The sequence below is a fragment of the Microtus pennsylvanicus genome, chromosome X, assembly GCF_037038515.1.
Source record: "Microtus pennsylvanicus isolate mMicPen1 chromosome X, mMicPen1.hap1, whole genome shotgun sequence".
NCBI lineage: Eukaryota > Metazoa > Chordata > Mammalia > Rodentia > Cricetidae > Microtus > Microtus pennsylvanicus.
This window is the reverse complement of record NC_134601.1, coordinates 115,182,134-115,202,637: the sequence shown is the minus strand read 5'-3', so window position 1 is coordinate 115,202,637 and position 20,504 is coordinate 115,182,134. Positions and strand designations below refer to the sequence as shown.

The following is a 20,504-nucleotide window of genomic DNA, read 5'->3' as shown; positions in this document are numbered from 1 at the left end:
TGCCTGTAAATGATCTCTTGTCCATACACCTGAAGGAACCCCAATAAACTAACTGGTTCACTAAGCCAGGCTTGAGTTTCTGTCACTGTCAGTGCCTATCTTGGGTGAACAGATACTTGTTCATATCTCCCCAGGAAAATCACACCACAAGCATAAAAAAACATCAGGTCTGGGGTTTCCACATCCTTGAAAGTAAGAACCAATACTGCCATTACATTAATCTGAATGCCAAAATACTATATCAAAGTCTCATCACTTATACCACAATCAGTTATTTCTTCACTTAGCTAACAACTGCTTGAACCATTTCTTGTATGAAAGCACAGCAACCTAACATTCTCTGAAGTTCATCATGTTCTAGGGACAGGCCACCACCAAAGTCACAGCTGGCTCCACTTGGCACTGACAACTGAGGAGTTTTTAATGATTTGGCAGAGAAAGAACACCTACACAGAAATCAATTGGTCTTTTTGCTCTACCTGGTTTCAGGTTTTAAAAATCTAAATTGGTTTCGGCAAGTTTCTTTACTGAGTGTACAGAAACCAAACACCAGCAAGCCATCAGACTCTTCAATGAAAATGTATTTAACATTAAACAGAATGTGCACATCATGCAAATGAGGCATCACATGATCACAGTGTGCTGTGAGCTCAATGAGATGGATGCGTAGCAAAATAAAGCTTTAATAAAAATGCCCAGGCCGGGCGGTGGTGGCGCACACCTTTAATCCCAGCACTCAGGAGGCAGAGGGAGGTGGATCTCTGTGAGTTCGAGGCCAGCCTGGTCTACAAGAGCTAGTTCCAGGACAGGAACCAAAAGCTACGGAGAAACCCTGTCTCAAAAATCAAAAAGAAAAAAAAAGAAAAATGCCCAGTTATATTTTTAGATGTCAAGCCATGCTATCATCTGTGTGCTTGTCATAAAAGATATATCTCCTTTGATATATTCATCAAGGTCAAGGGCACATTTTTAGTGGTATGCATTTTATTTAGACTATATCACATAAACATACATAGCTTCTGAGACTAATACATTCTTAAACTGTACCAGCTTTAAAAGTACAGAACAAGATCACTACTGAGATTTGTTTATATCTCTTGGTTGTAAATCTCAAAATTACAGATCTTTTCAAAAGGCTTAAGGTAAAAGTCAAAACAAAAAGTTCCAAAGAAAAGGTCATTTTAATAGTAAAGCTACATTTTACCACAAGAAATGCAAATTTTAAATATAGCATTATATGGCATAAAATGTATGGAGTGATACATTCTAGTGTCATTTTTCCACGTTCAGACTTTTTAACGTTAAAGTCTATTAAAGTGACATACTGGGACCAACTTGAGGCCCCTTTTCAAAGCACTGTGACTTTTTTTTATTACAGTTAAGCAAACATAGGAGCGAACAAAAAGAATCTCCCAAGATCCAATATAAAAACAATAGCAAAACCATAAAAACAACCACCTGCAGGAGATGTGATTCATTCAACTGAAAAGTCATTCAATGGTTTGGAGTGACAATTTGAAGATTTTAAAGGCATGATATGAAAAGGTCCTTGCTATCTTATGTTGCCCATGTATGCATAAGGGGAAAGAAATAATTTCCACTATTTAATTATTTATTCAACTGAACTTACTTAATGTCCAAACAAGTAATATGGGATAATGTTCTGCAGGTGATGAAGCTTAATAATAACAATAAATTAACAGAAACCTGAGAGGGAGAGAAAATGGCTAGATTTCTCCCCCACTAAAAAAATACAGGAATATAAGCAGCCCAGGTCAAGTACATGTTTAACTAGAGTGTGGATAAATAGAAGATTTTTATAGGAAGAGACATCTAAATGTCTATGTGCTCCAACTCTGGGAATGCAAGTGTCCTAAAGTGAGGTTCCCAGCCAGCATCACGCAGGATATGATATCAGAGAAGGACAAGGAAATGCTTTAGCAGCAGCTGAAGCTCATAAATAGGACCATAAAATGAAACTTTGCTAAAGCCCAACAAGGCAAAAATCTCAAGGTTTCTACCAAGAGAGGCCAGTGTTTGCCAAACAACCTAGGAATACAGTTACATTCTGATCTAGTAATTTGGAATCCAGCGGTTAAAGGCGAAAGAAGCTTCTTCAGGTGGCTAGCAGCTCAGATTTAATACCGACAGCTTCATGGGTGATCCAAACACCACCTGTGTCAATTCAAAAGCAAAACCAGGTAAGACCAAGGCAGAAACCAGTATCTTGCACTCTAGTTCTTCCTTGGCTAATACAGTATTTCTCAAGAAAGATAGAGTAGCAGTTTTTACAGAATCATTCTTTTAGTAGGGTCAAATGTTCCTCATATGGGACTTCTTTAAAATTGGCAGATGTTTTGAGATTTTCTGCCCTTGAGTGAAGAACAGTTCTCCAATGAGGAAGTAGGAGTAGTGCACAGTTTCAGGAAGGATGAAAGAAGAATGGGATGCTCCAAGCCACCAAGATTGTCCTTGCATACAAACCATGAAGTGTTTAATATCTCAAGCACTGTGGCAATAAACCACCATTGGTTTAGAAGGATTTGGCACTAGTCTAAAGTTGGATAGTGAGGTAAGTGAATTGAATGGAAGTTAATTAAATCAAGGTATACTAACAACAAAAGAAACCTCTTAATGAATACTAAGCCATGCAACTGTCAAGGAAACAGAATGCTCAGGTAAATTTGCATTTTCAGTGTTCAAGAAAGCAGCCACTCTTGCAGAAGTTCAAGATCATTCTAGTCTACATAAGTTCAAGGTCAACCTAGTCTATGTGAGATCCTCTCTCAAAATATTAAAAGTGGCTTGTTTTGTATTTCCTCTCCTGTGTCAAAGGACTCCAGGGACTCTGCAGAAAACTGACTGAAGGAGTCTCGAGAGCCCACTGTCTATACTATAGATTCTACAGGCAAGGACTGAGGTCATGTGGAAATAAGTACACAAAATACAACTTTGTAGTCTTCCCGTTCTATTACTGTATTTGGATATAAAAATTACACTAAATCAGGTTAGGAATCAAATTTCTATTAGAAGAATACAGAACCATAAGAAAGTGATGGAATTATAAGAGCCTAAAACCCTTTTTAAGAGTGTCCAATGACAGGAGGACTGAGAAGAAAGCTCAGTAGGAAAAGTGCATCAGTATGAGTACAGATTCCCCAGCACACACATAGAAGATGTACGTGGCCACAGGTATTGGTAATCACAGTGTAGGGTGGGGGTGGGATTGCTGCAGCTCATTGTTCAGATAACCTAGCCAAAAAAAAGTTAGCTCCAGGTTTAGTGACAGACCCTGTCTCAAAGGAATATGGTGAAGAGCACTTGTGCACACACAAGCAGACACCATACACAAAAAACCCGAAAAATTAATATAAAATGGCAGGAGCAATAGAAATTACTAACTTCTCCAAGGATTTGATTATAGACCCTAACTATGTTTGCACTGTTCAAAAATAAGTCCCAGGGGCTGGAGAGATGGCTCAGTGATTAAGAGTGCTTACTGTTCTTGCACAGGACCTGAATTTGATTCCCAGTACTCATGTCAGGAGGTTTACAACTGCCTGTAACTCCAGATCCAGGGGAAATGTGGTGCCTCTGGCCTCCAAGGCCTTCACTCCTGTGTGTATCACACACACTTAAAATATTTGTTAAAAGTCCTAAAGTGAAATAAATCAAATGTAAAATATAAGTGTACACAAGTGTATAGTGCATATAACTGATAAAGACTCTCACAAGAGAGTGACCAGTGTTGTTCAGTAGTAGAATATGAGCTTAGCATGTAAAACACAGCATGGAGAGGGGTAAAGGGAGAGAATAAGAAACTCCAGAGGCCAAAATGATAGAAACTGAGAAATCAGGCAAGAGTGAGCATCAGAGTGCCAGTGAGAACAAAAGCACTTTGGCAACAAACAAGCTCAGTGGTGGGGGAAAACCTTTGCTCTCTCACTTAAGTTAGGATCCAAAAACAGATGTCTGGTTGGGAAGGATCCAGAATAGATCAATAGAACAGCTGACCATTTAATTCATCAGTCTGTATGAGTGTTTATAGGTAGAGAATGGGATGTCATGGAAGAAAACTAATAGGAGAAGTTCTCTTTGGAAGAATTACCCTCAGTATTCTCTCCTGGCCTCTGAAAAAGATGCTACCTGAAATAGATTGGCCATCAAACGTTCTCAACCTTTCTACCCAGAACTCCAAACAAAGAGGACAACGTGAGTAGGATACTACATTAGGGACTCACATATAAAGGAATTACTTAGAATCTTTCTCCTTCTGTGTGTGCTGCAATAAATATTCATTTATTTTCAATTTTTTATTTGTTATTTTCAAATAAAATTAGTTGTTCAAGACCCTGGGTGGTATTTATTCAATCTTTACAAATCTCAGTTGGGGAATTATATATTTAGAGTATCATTAAAAGGCTATACCTTTCATTAAAAGAATGCTGTCTTTGTCAACAGAAGGTGTTCATAGTAGTTTCTTGCCCAGGACTGTTAAATCCTTCGATGAGGTTTTTGTTACAGTCATCAAGGCTGAGATTTTCACTGGATTTCTTGGGGAACGTAGGCGGGCCAGTAAAATCTAAGATATCTTGAAGTGCCCGGGCATTACCAGTTCCATTTTGGTCCAGAGACATTCCAGGAATCATTTCACTCACTGGTGAAAATTCTGGGATGGATATAAGCTCTTCTTTGGAAACAGGACTAGAAGAGATGAGGGAAACATAGAATGAGAGACAGAGAGGAGAGAAAACATGAGAATAAAACATGATGTGTTAATGTACTTTGTCCTTTTTGTGTGGTTTTGCTATACTGCTGTTATGGAAAAGATGAGGTAAAAAAACAACTGAGTTCACATCTGGTAAGCGGGCAGACACAAAATCCTTGTAGATGAGAACAAAGGAAGCAGGCAAGCAGGGCAGTGAAGAAGAGTGAACTCAGTGTCTGAGGGTTGAAAGGAAAAAACCTACAGGCACCACCACATTATTACAGAGAAGCAATGCCCTCCCGGAGCTTTTAGGCTGGGACATTCCAAGAGTAAGTAAAGACTAAAAGTTCAAAGTGAGCTGAAAGGGGCCCTAATTCGCCCTGGGGTCTCCTGGTGCTGCCCTTACAGTAGTATTGTCTATGGTGAGCTGCTTTTTTCTGTCCTTGGCCTCAGTTTCCTCCCCCTGTAAAGTGGGAAGAAGAATTTTTTTTCTTCCTCCTACTACTCTTTTGAGATGTGAAATAACTATGCTGAGAATAGTTGGTGCCGGGTCACATGAAGTGAAGTAAGTATGTGCTTAGTTAAGGTTGGAGAATGGGAACATGGAATGCACTGTTACCCTGGGCAACTACAGACCCAATCTCAACCACTGCCTTTCTAAAACCAGGCTTCCAATCCACCCGGACTTATCTAAATGTACCCAGCTGAGGCTAGCTTTTTCTTCCTTTCCCTAGAGATAAGAGGCGTTTCACTGTTGCTGTCTGCCATAGGATATGCAAAGGAACATATCCAGGTCCAGAAGACTAGTAGGCTAGGAATGAAGGGCCTGTCCCAGAAGACTCTTAACATCTAGAATAAGGCTGATGCCAGTCTCTTCTTCCTTCATGAGACCTTAGGGAAGAATCTAGAAAACCCAGTCGATTTGTAGAAGCTCAAAGGATCTACTGCCCTCACACCTGAGCCACGGTAAGGCACAGTAACTGACCTAAGATCTTTGAGTATCTGTGCAAGCTGCCTTATTAAGTAGAAACATCTGGCCCCACCCACACCTTTCCACACAATTCCCTTCATTTCAACTCAAGAACACAGAGAAAATTTGGACATGGGTGCACATACCTACAATACCATTACTCAGGAGAATTAAAAGTTCAAGGTCAGTGTGAAGCACACAGTGAGTTTTGAGGCCAGCCTGAGCTACATGAAACTCTGTCTCAAAAAAGCCAACTAGAACCACCATCAACAACAATAAAGAGAATGCCACCATAAGCTTACATGTGGTTTAAGTAGATGTCTCTCTCTAAAAATTCAGTGTATGAAGCCCATTCACTTTTATGAATCCTAGCCAGTGGTACCATGTCTTCCTCCCCTCAACACAAAAAATCCCAAAACATAAAAAAAAGCACACTTGGCTCAATATGGGTGTGTTAACAGTTATGATTACCTCTATTTTTCTTTCCTGGGAGCAGAGTGGCACCAGTCAGGGGAAGGCTGTGTTGGGGATATGGGAATATCCAGTAGATGGTTGGTGGGGAGCCCCACTATCAGTCTATACAGAATTTTCTCTGCTGGTGACTTTGTAGACACAGGAGACCCCGTTGGTGGTTGGGCTATACCTCCTTTACTTGCAGGTGCACCTACTTCCCAGCTTCAGAGTGCTGCATAGTCAAAGATTCACAGCTGCTTCCTTTACTTTCGACAATTTCTTTTAACTAACAGGAGCCACTATGGTCACAGTTACTCCTGCATCATCCAACATGCAGTGCCTTGTCCACACTGAATGACTAATATATATTACCAAATATAGCGATAAAAAATGATGCCCTGGGGCTGGAGAGATGGCTCAGAGGTTAAGAGCACTGACTGCTCTTCCAGAGGTCCTGAGTTCAATTCCCAGCAACCACATGGTGGCTCACAGCCATCTGTAATGAGATCTGGTGCTCTCTTCTGGCCAGCAAGCATACAGACAGACAGAATACTGTATATATAATAAATAAATACATTTAAAAAAATGATGGCCTGGTGGAAAACCAACCTTTAGATTTCCAGGGAGATTGAGAACACATCTTGCTTAGTGCCTTCCCTCCCTCTACAGTCTTTCTCCAGTAAATGACAAGCCATGAAACCCCATCTTCCGTTCTGCTTCTAGGATGCCAAACTCAAGACACTTATATTACACCAGTGACACCTTTTCTATACCAACAAAACCTCCTTTCAAGGAGATTTCATTATGGATGGGGAAGATGAATGAAGAGATAAAATAAGAAAAGGTGTATTGTAAACAAACAACTAAAAGAAATGAAAAAGGTGGGAAAAGATGGAGCAACTGGCAGTAACTGGCAAATAGATAAAAATTAAATGCAAAATAAATAACATACCTCACATCCATAGATTGAACTTCTTCAGTTGAATCATCCAGACTGTTGGATTTCCCATCAAGGCCCTCCAGATGAACAGGTGCCCCAACTGGTTTAAGACCATTGGAGAAAATGTCTTGGGGAAAGGTTTCTGGAGCAGCATGCTCTGAGTCATTTACTTCCTGACAGGTGTTCAATCCACTGATTTCTGATCAAGAACACAAGTCTTCAGATGAATCAAAACTTTCAAATTTGATAAAGTAGTAAGAAACACATAACCAGGCAATTATTTTCATCCTTTCACCAGTAATACAACGGGGTCTTTTTGTTTGTTTAGTGGAAAGAACTGCCAATAACTCCATGCAATCAGCTTCACAAAGGAGAAGAAAATATGATCAAACTATCAGTGTCTACAGGACCTCAGTTTAAGAGATAAGCCAGTTCTTAGCAATACCTGATTGTAGCACAAATAATAAAAACTCAGCGATTGATAGTGGGGTTCAACCTGAAGGTCAGATGAACAAAGCAGCCAGTCACTGGCCTCTTACCTCTACCTCAGTCTGAAATGGTAATCCTGCCTCCAGGAATTCTCAGAATGAGACCAAACTGAGAGCTGTCTTCTCCTGTCTTATATACCTCTCTAGTGGTTGAATTAAAGGCGTGCACCAATACCACCCAGTTTCTTTGGTAAACTAGTGTGACTACTGGGATTAAAGGTGTGTGTCACCACTGCCTGGTATGTATGGCTGACCAGTGAGGCTGTTTCACTCTCTGACCTTCAGACAAGCTTTATCTATTAAAATACAAACGAAATATCACTACACCTGATGTATAGTCAAGGTCCCTGGAAAGCATCCTGGGCCATGCATCAGTTATTAGAGCAGGTGAGAAAGGCAGTGGTTTCCCAAATGGAGTCAAGAGTCCTTATGCTGGAAAGATGTCTCAGGAGGCAAAACTGCCAGCAGCCACACTGCCTTGGGACCTAGCTGCACTCCCCTGAACCCCAGCCCCAGCAGTAATGTTCACTAGTCCTCCTCACCTAAAGGACCCAAACACCAGACCTCACACTCACCTATTTTGTTGGGGACAACTGGTCTTGTCTTATTTTCCACATCTACCACAGGCTGAATCTCTACTTTGGGGTCTTCCTTCTAGAAACAAACAGAAGGGGATGACTACAAAAGAATGGGGAAGGGAGAAAAAAAAGAAAAAGTATCCAATAAAAAATAACTATAAAAGGAAATAAAAGTTTTTAAAAACTCAATGGCAATGACTGGAGAAGAAATTAGGAAGGCAATAAAGGTTGATATATTGACACTATAAAGAAAAACACTTTTTTAAAACACCAGGGAGTATTCAGAACCCTTCTGGGACATAGCAGGAAGTGATTCTTTGATGCTCTGTGTTTTTATTAATTATTATGTCACTTTTCTCTTCAAACTACTGTGTCTTTCCTTGTGTCACTATCCCACTGCTCTGAGGGAATCTTTTACTTTCTTCATCTCTGAAATTTCTCTTTCCTTTCAGGTCTCAGTTCCGTCCTGAGCCTTGTCTTGAACAGAAGAGGATAAGTCTATTTTTTCTAGACATTTGTCTCAAACCTTCAACATCACTAAATGTATTCTGCTCTTCTTCACTCACGACATAATGGTTATCTGAATTCCCACCTTCACTTCTAGAGACGCATCACTCTTCCTTGTTCTCTTCATGATTTCATCTATTCTCTGTGTGTGGAACGTGTAAGAGAATAAAAAAATGTAAGAATAAATTAAATTAAGTAAGAATAAAGTTTTTTAAAAGCTGGCTCCATATGCAATTCATATTTCTCGAAAACATGTAAAAGATAAATGTCAGCAGATGAAAAGTACCAGAGAAAGGTTTCCATTGGTTCTGCAGAAGTCTTCCACTGCTACAAACAAGGTCAAAGGAGTACACAAATACAGATCTAGAATTAACATACAGTTTGTATACCAGCTTTCTCCTCCTTAAATGTCATTCAAGAGGACTGCTATAGAAAGCAAAGTTGAACAGTAGCTCAGGATGGGTCACAGATCTCTTAGCTCCTAGACCTACAGCAATACAAAGCCCACACTGGGCCCAGGATACCACAAAAACAGTCCTTCATAATAAGTCTCCTTAAATCCAACTTTATATGTAAGTAGATTGTTTAAAAGGAATAAATATTTCAATTGAAAGACAAAACTGTTATATTAGATTCAGAAAGCAAGTCCTGACTATATGTTATTTACAAAGGATGCTCACAAAAACAAACAGGTTAAAAGAAAAATATGGAAAAAGATTTACCATCAAGACATTAATCATAAAAAGGCTGTCTGGGTGGTGGTGGCACACTCCTTTTATCCCAGCACTCGGGAGGCAGAGGCAGGCGGATCTCTGTGAGTTTGAGGCCAGCCTGGTCTACAAGAGCTAGTTCCAGGACTGACTCCAAAGCTGCAGAGAAACCCTGTCTCGAGAAACAAAACAAATAAAAATAAAAATAAAAAGGCTGCCAAAGGAGACTTTAAGAAATAGTATTAGAGCTAACACTGGAAATGTTGGCACATGCCTTTAGTCCCAACACTCCACTCAGGAGGCAGAAACAAGCAGATCTCTGAGTTCAAAGCTAGCCTGATCTACAGGGTAAGTTCCAGGATAGCCAGTACTACAAAGAAACATCATCTTCAAAAGCAAACAAACAAACAAAAAATGAACTAGAAAGGGAATTTCATTAAAAAAAATCTGTCGATTCAAAAAAAATGTAATTATCTGATATGTATTCAAGTAACAAGGCTTTAACATACACTGTGTGTGTGTAACAAAACTGACAGAAATGAAAGGCAAGATAGAAAAATTCAAAATCACAAAAAGAGATCTATTGTTTTCAGGGCTAAGGGTTGAACAAATGAGCTTATATGTGATAATTAATCTTACCATTGGGTTACATCTCCAGCCCACCAGTGGAGCTTTATGATCACTCCTTTCTCAGTAACCAATAGAACATGATGACAAAGAACATAATAAAGATATAGACTGGATTCACTTCATGTTCCTTAAGTCTTCCTGATCCCTCAACTCTTACCTTCTTCCTCTCCAGTCGTTCCTGCTCAATCTGCAGCATGATCTGTTCTCTTTCTAAACGCATCTGTTTAACAGCCTCCTGTGCCTTTGCTTCTGCTGTTTTCTTCTGAAAGAAACAAATAAGCCAAGAAATAGTTCTCACATATGGTGAAGGCCTCTGTGTTTGTGAGCAGGCCAGGAAATGTGCACATAGGTAGACAATTTCAGAAGTTAATTCCCCCAAGGAGCAGTATTCCACACTAAGGAATAGTTTTGATAAGGTTTTGATAAGTGAATTGTCTAGTTTCCTTACTCCTCAGGAAGAAAATCCTAAGTCATGAGCTTTAGCCTCAGAGATCCCAAAGGCACTCAGCCACATACATCAGTGTACTTAATACTGACTTCATTCCCATTCCAGATTCATGGGATTTTTCTCCCAGATAAACCAGTGGCACCCAAATTCTTATTCCAATGTCTACCTCTACAAGAGAAATCCAAGCTCACATGGCACACATTAATAACTTTACTTTATTCCATATAAGTTATATTTAATAACCAGCACATGGAATTTATATAAAAACTTCAAGTTAAGCCGGGCAGTGGTGGCGCACGCCTTTAATCCCAGCACTCGGGAGGCAGAGGCAGGCGGATTTCTGTGAGTTCGAGGCCAGCCTGGTCTACAAGAGCTAGTTCCAGGACAGGAACCAAAAAACTTCGGAGAAACCCTGTTTCGAAAAATAAAACAAAAAAAACTTCAAGTTATTATTATGAATCATTCACACTGAACAAATTTTGCCCAATATTAATTAAGACCATTGAAAAACAAGTCTGAGACTTCAGACTGTACCTGCTTTTCAATGATGGCTTTTTCTTGTTTTTCCTTTTCTTGTTTCTCTTTTGACAACAGCTCCTCCTCAGCCTTCTGTTTTGCCTTCTCTCCTGCCTTTCTTTTCTCTTCTTCCTGTTGCTTCTTTTCTTCTTCTTGCTTATGGGCTTCTTCTAGGCGTAGCCTTTCCTCTTCTGCCTTTCTTTTCAATTCCTCTTTTTCCAGCCTTTTGAGAAAAAAAGCACTGTTAGAGGATGACACACTCCAAAGGCAAACTGCTAAAAGACCATGTGCTGACCATAGCAGCTCAACATGTTCATACACATGCATGAGAGAGAGAGAAAGAGAGAGAGAGAGAGAGAGAGAGAGAGAGAGAGAGAGAGAGAGAGAAAGTGAGCAAGAGTGCAAGAGGCTGAAAGTGTTATAATAACACCCTTATGGTCCTAAATCTCCTTAAACCTCATTATCACAGAAAACATACATTCCTTCCCACACACCTACCCACCTCTGCTTATCCTTTCCTCGGTGCATCCATGGAAATTTCATTCTCATACCGAAAAGATTCCCTCTTACATCCACTTCACTTCCCTTGAAAGTAGTTTTATCTTTTTTCTTATAAGAGAAAACATTTAATTGGGGCTGGCTTACAGTTTCAGAGGTTTATTCCATTATTATCATGGTGGGGAGCATGGTGGTGTGCAGGCAGACACAGTGCTGCCTACATCTTCAGAAGGCAACAGAAAATCAGCTGAGATGCTGGGTGGTAGACTAAGCATAGGAAATCTCAAAGCCCACCCCACAGTGACACATTTCCACCAGCAAAGCCACACCTCCATGAAAGTAATTTTAAAACTAGCATAAAAAGACTGCCTTCTCATATGAAACTATTTCACAATTTTCAAGTATGAACCTCCCAATTTCATCCTTTTATACCAGCCCTCTAGCATAGGCCACCCAAGCCCACATTTGTCATTGTCACTAAACTACCTCTAGGCTCTAGTTTCTCTTCATACAGTAGAAATCTTTTCTTTTACTAATCTCGAGTTCACCAAACCTGTGAGCAGTTCTGTCATCCTCTTGATCCTTGTTATCATACCCATCCAATCCCAGGACTTCTTCCCTACCAAGCAGAAAGTGTTACCATTCAGTAGTTAATGGATATCTCTTGTCATTGGCCACTGGTGCGAGTCTTCATATAATGGCCTCCATCTCTCATTCTTTAACACTTTAAACCCTCTTGAGTCCCTCATTGTCATAATTTGCCCACACCAGTGATGAGCTGGGCCTTTAATTGTTTAGTCTTGTGAATGAATACGTGAGTTCCACTGTTCACTATTCCTATGTGTTTTAAGTTTTCATTGAAAAAGTTTCATCTTTGCTATCAATCTTTGATCTGATCTTAGCTCATCCTTCTACGTCTTTGGTGACCTTCCCTAGTGAGAACTGTACAAACAACTTCTACCCTCTTCTCTGCCTCAGGATCTCCCCCATGCCTCTAGTCCCCACCTGAGCATTCCTATGATGACACAGAGGCCACTCTGTTTCCCAATTCCCAGGCTGGGTAGTCCTTAGTCCTCATGCCATTCCCTGTCTTCCTGGACTAGCTAGAGAAAGGCACAAAGCTGATCAATCTTGTGTTCCTTAGCTTCAGCTGATATGTTTTTAGTCTCATCCCTTGGATTCTTTATGGACAATTACTTTTTGTCAACCTTTACCATCATTCTAGTTGACAGAATTACCACTACTTTACAGAGAAAATTGGGGCCATTTCATCTTGCTTCTTAAATTTCACTCATTCACTGTAGTATGACTGAGAATGTTCCCTGTTTGTTCTGATTAATATGGAAAGGACATAAATGCTACTATCACTTGTGCAGTTAATTCCATCCCCTCCCCCATTGCTCTTACTTCTTTTGCTAGTTCCCATTCCTTCCTATGCCAGTTTTACCCTTCTACATACAACTTTGCATGGGCTGCAAAATACTCAGGTCTCAGGCAACCCAATTCACCCTCTTAAATTCTCTCCCATCTACCTTCTGCTTATGGCTACCTTGTTACCTATTTCAAGATGCTTCCTGTCTTTATACCCATCTTCTTAATAATTTATCTCCAAAAATATGTTCATTGCCTAAATCTCAAGACAAATATAGTCTAAGCCTATATGTATGTCTTGCAACAGTCTGACAACACTAAATTTCCTTCGAGGCCCTCTTTACAGCCTCTAATCACTTGAGTGTTGCTGTCCTATCTCCCCCCACCTCTGTGTTACCTTGCTGCTACACTTGGAAGGCCAGCACCTGCCCTAGCTTGTACCCAAACCACCTGCCACCTAGAAATTTAGGTAGCCAGAAGTCAGGTATGAATAGCATTGTAGACCTCTGCCTGCAAATTCAGGCCTGTACTCTCATTTGGACAATGACTTCAGGTTGGCTGTGTGGCCTGGTCATGAGAAGCCTTACTCAAGTATTTTTTGATATGGGCTCCTAGCCATTGTTTCAGTTTCAACATGGAATGTATTCTGTAATCCCAGGAAGCTCTCCTGTTTGCTAGTCTCTACAAATGTCTTTCCCAGATTGAATCTAGGGTATCGGGTTTCTTGCCCCAACTCCAAGAATCTCATTGTTTATCTTGGGCTATCCCCAAGTCCAGAGGCTAGGATTGCTATGCGGGCATCTGAGAAAGCTCTGATATCACAACCATCTGGAACTAGGCAAGTCTTAGGGCCTAGTAGCCAAAACACCTAGTAAGCCCTTTCTTCAAAGGGAGTCTCCCAGATCCATGATTTGGACAGTGTTTCCCTCAACAGCTGGTGACAATAACTGGATTTTTCAGAGTTTAGTGCAAGTATCTTTATTTTTTTTGCTACATTCTCTCAACTGGTAATCACATTGCTGCAACTTTAACTATTGAAACTACTCAAAACAGATGTCAGGATGATCCTATTCCAAGAGATGTCCACTGTGTTCCAGCCCCAGGCTGTCTGGTACTTTCCTTTCTCACCTCGCATGTGGCACTATCAAAGCTTCACATTCTGGCAAGAGAGAGGAAAACTGATTTGGGATTAAGTGTATTAATCTCAGATTCACCTAGGTCACAGGCTTCTATTTTATTTCCAACTATCTGTGTGTTCTGCAGGCATCTAGGTTTATCTTCTATCAGATGGTTACTTTTTAGCTTTTCAGACTGATTCTTTTTTGCCTTTCCATGGTTTCTTATTGGGTATACCATCATCTTAAATACCATCCCCTCCAAATCTGTCTCTTTCTTTTTACTTGTGTGAGTCTGTATACACCCTTTTCTTTTGCCTTCATCATGAAATTTCAGCCCGTGAGTCCACTAAACCCACTGTTGTCACTGATGGCATTCTAGTTGAGCTTCTTCCACTTCACTGAGCACCAACCAACAGTGATCCATGACTGTACTCTGGCCTTTTAAACTATTAACTAGAAAACGGAGACAGCCTGTGAACAAATGAGGCTATGTTAGTCAGCTGGAAGCTAAGCTCAAAGAGGAAAGAAATCAGCTCCCTCCCCAATACAGGACCAGAAAGGCCACAGAAGTGAGTTGACCTGCATCTTGAGAAAGAAAGACATATCATGTGACAAGGAGCATGAGTTCATGTGGAGACAAAGCACAAGCCAGGCTTTTGTGGTATGGAGCTGCATACTAGAGTACATGAGGAGGGATGCAGGCTTGCCTAGAGAGAGAGAGAAGGCAGAGGAGCAAGGAATGGCCAGTTTAGGGAAGAATTGTTGGTAGGTTTGGATAAATCCTGTAATCAAGACTTACTAGCAAGAAGCCAGGCAGGGGACGGGCAATGGTGGCGCACACCTTTAATCCCAGCACTCAGGAGGCAAAGGCAGGTGGATCTCTGTGAGTTCGAGGCCAGCCTGATCTACAAGAGCTAGTTCCAGGATAGGCACCAAAAACTATAGAGAAACCCTGTCTCAAAAATAAAATAAAAAAGACTCATTAGCAAGGACAACCATAATTTATTTAAGAAAAGTCACTCTGGAAACAGTGTGGACAGTGGACAAACTCTGGGAGGTCTGGAGCACTCAGTTAAGATTCCACAAACAGCCAGTGCATGCCTTTAATCCCAGCACTTGGGAGGCAGAGGTAGGCAGATCTCTGTGAATTCAAGGCCAGCCTGGTCTACAAAGCGAGTTTAAGGACAGCCAGTTACACAGAGAAACCCTGTCTCAAAAAAAACAAACAAACAAATAAAAGATTCCACAGATACAGTCTAGCTGACCTATCTGGTGTGGGAGGAGCACAGTGGAGAATAGAGATGCTAAGATGAGCGCCAATGAAGACTTAAATAACAACTGATGTAATGTGAAGGATAATGGAAATGTAGAAAGCAGCTCTGAAAAAAAAATAGAAAGCAGCTCTGAGATGTCTAACTTTGGAACAACATGGAGTACATGAAATGAACAAGAACTCTGAGTGATGTATACTAATTTATGCCTTCAAGATGCTGAATTTGAGGTAAATATGGGACACAATTATATATATATATAGGTTTTGGCCAAAGACAAAAGCTAGTTAACAGAACTTTCTGAGAAGGAAATAATTTATAGAATTATGTATTTATTCTTTAACCTTCCTCAAGACCCAGTAATACCACTGCTGGGTATATATCCAAAGGATGCTCAATCATGCCACAAGGACATGTGCTCAACTATGTTCATAGCAGCTTTGTTTGTCATAGCCAGAGCAAGAAACAACCTAAATACCCCTCAACTGAAGAATGGATAAGGAAAATGTGGTAAATTTACACAATGGAGTACTATATAGCAGAAAAAAATAACGACAGCTTGAATTTTGCAGGAAAATGGATGGAGCTAGAAAACATTATTTTGAGTGAGGTAACCCAGACACACACAAAAATAATTATCACATGTACTCATTCATAAGTGGTTTTTAAACATGTAGCAAAGAAAACCAGCCTACATTTCACAATCCCAAAGAACCCAGACAACAAAGAGAACCTTAAGACAGACATACATGGATCTAATTTACATGGGAAGTAGAAAAAGTCAAGATCTTCTGAGTAAACTGGGAGCATGGGAACTATGGCAGAGGGGAGAAGGGGAGGGGAGAAGAAGGAAGGGAATGGAGAAAAATATATAGCTAAATTTTTTATAAATTTTTTTTAAAAAGCTGATCAAGGAATAAGGGCTTGGAGTCCAGGTAATATCTAAGGGGATTTAACAGGTAAGATACAGGAAGACAAGAAAAGCAAGGACAAGTTCCACAGAGCCAAAGGAAACCAAACATCAAATTAAGAATCTGGTAATGAAAGAATGGAGAGTGTGTGGAAGTGTGAATAGTGTGAGTTGCAAAAATAAAGACAGGAAGGTAACCAAGTCTCTCTGCAGCTGAACTGCTAAGGAAATGAGAGAGAACAAAGTAGCTAAGAAGGTAAACAACTTTCCTTTTTTTTCTTTAAAGTAAACAGCAACAATCATATCACTCACCTGTTCTGGGGATGTTGTATTCCTGTGGCTACCTTTACCAAGCCTGTCATTTGAAATCCCATGATTACATTACCTTTCCCTTCACATAACTTCCAGCCCACCCAAACCAGCCTGAATATACCATACAACAATAACAAAACATGTAGAAAATGGTCAAAAGACTGGAGTAAGAAAATAAGCAGAGATGTTCAGAATTTGAAGAAGGTACCCCTCTCAACTGTAAAAAAAAAATAGATCAAACATTTAATCAGAAACCACATACCAGGCAGTGGAGGCATATACCTTTAATCCCAGCACTCGGGAGGGAGAGGGAGAGGCAAGTGGATCTCCGAGTTGAAGGCAAGCCTGGTCTATAAAGTGAATTTCAGGACAGCTAGGGCTAAACAGAAAAACCCTGTCTTGAAAATAAAAGAAAGAAAAGAAAAGGTGAACTATCAACAAGGTGAAAAGAAAAGGGGAACTATCAACAAGATGATAGTACAGACCTAGCTGGCTTCCCAGGGGAGACCTTAACCTCTCTGAGGAGTAGATGAGGGTGGGGTGAGGGGAAGGGGAGAGGCGGGGAAGGGGGAGAGGGGAGAGAGCGAGGAAGAAGGGGGAACTGGGACTGGTATATAAAAATAATCAATTAAACAAATAAAATAAATAATTTTTTAAAAAGGGGGGAAAAAGAAACCACAAAGATTTTAAAGGTTACTAAAGAATGTCTTATTATTTGTTACCTTAAATTCAGTGCTAGTCTTCAAGTGCTATAGCACTATTTCCTGTCTCATTCCTTACATGGTACCAGATTGTACTCTGTGATCATCCCAACAATATCTTTTCTCCTTGTAGTGATAAAATTGACCTTGTCCTTTAACTATGTTTCCTTTCTGAACATAAAGATCATAAAAAGCAGAACTGCCTGTATCACATCAAAGTACTATTGCCACAGTGGCTTTCAAACATTGATGGATTGCTAAGGTAGAATGAGACAGGGCCAGCACATTTTCACAATGTTCCCTGAACACTTCTGATAGATTCCCTCCAACATTTAGAGACTACTGCAATGACATCCTTTGTCTTTCTCCAGGAGAGGATTTCCACATACCTCATTGTCATGGGCTAGGGGGTTGACTCTTCTCTCGAGCTTCTTATCTATGGGACTCTGACCTACTTACTCTCTTTCCTCCTTGATTTTAGAGCATGAGTTAGGATCGTCTGGGAAATAGAGTCAAGATCTCTATATCCAGAATCTTTTGTTTATCCAGGGAGACTCAATCTATCACCAAAGTTCAAACTCTCCTCATAGCTCTACTAGAGTTGCCTATATAATTGTCTCTATATCTAAGAAAGGAAAGGAAGGTACCTGTAACATTTAGATCCTGCTAATGTGAGTTTCTAGGTTCTCAAAAAAGAGCAAAGTTCTGCCACTGTTAATGACATATAGCTTCTGTGAAATGCATGCAATCTAGATTCCTATACTACTGTCCAGGTTTTGGCAACACAAAAATTGTAAAAAGAAAAGCAAGCCAATCTTTCCAACCCCACCTTTACATCAGATCACACAAGCCTGAGTTCCTGTATACCTCTCTTGTTCTTCCTTCACGAACCGTTCTTGCTCCTCTTGTTCCTTCTGTAACCGAGCCTGACGTCTCTTTTCAGCTAGAATTTTTGTAGCCTCCTCTGCATCAGTGGTGCCTGCTGTGGGTTTTCCTGAGGTAGTAAGACATTTAGTAGTAAAAAAAAATCAGGGGAAATGAACACAATGAGCCCACTCACATAGAAGTGGACACATAACTATTAACTCAGTGTAGTGAGGGCAAACACTACAACACAGTTACAATTAGTCACTAAGCCGAAGAAGCTGTGACCCTTGGGTTTTTTGACAAAAGTTACCTTTAATTTACAATGTAATAAAGGTTACAGGTAAAAAGCCCTATTACACAAATGTACAAATCTGTACAAAGCTCATACAATGGTTCCTACCTGGTCTCCTGTTAGCCAAGTCTAGCCTGGAGCTCTGAATAACCAGAATGCTACACTGGGAGGGGGTTCGGGGAAGCCTCCAAACCAAGAGCTGGGCACTATCCTCCTGATACAAACCTGGTCCTTGCAAAGTACAGTCTTTTCCTGTTCATCGTGAGCCATCCTATCTAGTCATATTCTTAAGAAACTGCCTCATAGCACACACAAAAGTTGATACCACAGGAGGGCAACACAGGAACTAAATGCCAACTAGCAAGTGGAGTGTTCAGAGTGGACAAGGAAAATAGATCAAGTCCAACAATACCGTAAAAACCCATAAATCTGTGCCCATGACACTGGCCACAGACAAAGGGAACTCAATGGTCTCATTCCAGCAGAAAGGACCGAGGAGAAAGGCCTAACTAATGGACCTCAAAACCATGGACTTACACCTTACTTTAATAAAATGAAGAATGCCAACCAACCTGGGATCCATGGCAATCATTTTGCTACCTGGGACTCACAAGGGAAATGAATTTAAATGAGACTACCGCCTCCTCCATAGCTCTGGATTCCACCTGGACTGTGTGACTTCACATGAAAATGGCCCTGGGAGGCGGAGGGAGAACACCAGGGCAGTCTGCTTAGTGCCTGGGGAGCCTTTCTCTACACTTCTGTGTTCTGACTCAGGTTTCTAACTGGTACTTCAGCCCCACCCCTAGTCTCAATATTACATGTTAGGAGCCCAGGAGACTTTCTGAAAGACGATACCACACACACAGAAAGTCTCCTCCCTAGTTCATTAGCCCCCTTTGCCAGCCTCCATTCATCCTACCCATCCCACCCACTTCATAGCCAAAAATATCCAATCAGTAAGGAAAGTGTGGGCTTCTTGTGGGACCAAGCCTCCTTTGCATATTTCTTCATCTTGGGTTCGTTTACAGATTCAGGGTTATAGACTGCAGGGTTTGGTGTGGGGTTTATGGTCACTGCCAATGGCACAACAGGAGTCAAGTCCACATCAGGGGCGAGGTTCGGGTATAGCATTGGCAAGCCACCAATGAGTGCTGTCCCATGGATGCCATGCGGTTGAGAGCCTGTTTCACTATGTGGGGGGGGCAGGCTCCCGTATAGTCCTCGACTGAAGGCAAAGTTCTGTATGTGCCTGCTTCCTGTCTCCTCCAGGCCCAGAGAGCCAGAGCCCTCCATCCGTTTCTTCTTGACTGGAACCACTGCACCATGAAGCGACCGACAGAGGGATCCACATCCTCTGGGTAGCATCTTCCTCACTGAAAGTCACCTGTGAGTTCTTCCTCTTCCTCTTTGGTCTCTGAATGTCCAGATTTCCCTCCTCAAGAGTGAGAGTTGAAATTCGTTTGTTGTGGGCAGTATTATCTGTCAAGTTATCAAGCCTGGTCTCCTCTTCTAGAAGTCCCAGAAAACCCTTGAGTTCATCATCCTCTCCACCCATCTTCTCATCTCCCTTAACAGCTGATGGCAATGTTTGAGGCTTCTCTCACAGAGTGTATGCCCTTGTGGATGCACCAAATGAGACCACGGAATCAATGGGAATCTCTTGAGGCTTGTAAGGTTCCACCCGAATGTGACCCAAGAAAGCGTCATGAGTGCTGTTGAGATCTATCAAGAAAACTCTCTTCAGGTGCTTGTGGTAAACCAGTGCTGCATGGAGCAAGACTGGTGATCGATGGTGAAGTCACACAAATCAGGGTTTCTCCTAAATAAGTAATACTTCTTCTCTTCAATAATCAGTGTCTCCTTTCACTACAAGATGCAAGCCAGGTGGGGGCTTGCCTTCCTAGGTCAGGCAGTCGAACAGCCGGAGGCTGGAGCCATCTTGCGTCTCCCCCTCCCATTTGGCGGCCCAAAACACGCTGGGAAACTGGGAGGCCAAGAGGGAAGAGGCGGTCTCCCAGCAGCCTGTGCCGACTCTTGGTGTTTTTAGGCCTCAGTAGGGGCAGGAAACAGTTAAGGACAGAGCTACAAGTAAGTTCCACAACACTCCCATCTTAGTGACTTTAATGTCAGAGACTTTAAGGACTAAGGCTAGTGCTCTGTTGTGTAGAAGAGCACATATAGGCTGCATGGGAACCATCTTAGGTTCCATAGTC

At 41.1% G+C, this 20,504-nt stretch overlaps 1 protein-coding gene and 1 pseudogene across 5 annotated transcripts in view; both read right to left on the bottom strand.

Annotated features, from left to right (window-relative positions):
• Positions 1–962: 962 nt before the first annotated feature.
• Map7d2 (MAP7 domain containing 2) overlaps positions 963–20,504 on the bottom strand; it is a 109,217-nt gene continuing 89,675 nt past the window's right edge. For 3 of the 5 annotated variants that reach the window (XM_075957208.1, XM_075957209.1, XM_075957205.1), the window contains 8 exons: positions 17,997–18,123; positions 10,967–11,171; positions 10,142–10,246; positions 8,730–8,786; positions 8,135–8,213; positions 7,084–7,270; positions 4,429–4,704; positions 963–2,175 (listed from right to left, as the gene is read on the bottom strand). In XM_075957208.1, the coding sequence (XP_075813323.1) occupies positions 4,455–4,704; positions 7,084–7,270; positions 8,135–8,213; positions 8,730–8,786; positions 10,142–10,246; positions 10,967–11,171; positions 17,997–18,123 (1,010 nt within the window). In that variant the 3' untranslated portion in view covers positions 963–2,175; positions 4,429–4,454. The remainder of the gene's footprint in view (positions 2,176–4,428; positions 4,705–7,083; positions 7,271–8,134; positions 8,214–8,729; positions 8,787–10,141; positions 10,247–10,966; positions 11,172–17,996; positions 18,124–20,504) is intronic. The other 2 variants (XM_075957210.1, XM_075957206.1) reach the window with 1 other exon arrangement.
• Positions 19,225–20,488, bottom strand: LOC142841621 (nuclear inhibitor of protein phosphatase 1 pseudogene; annotated as a pseudogene).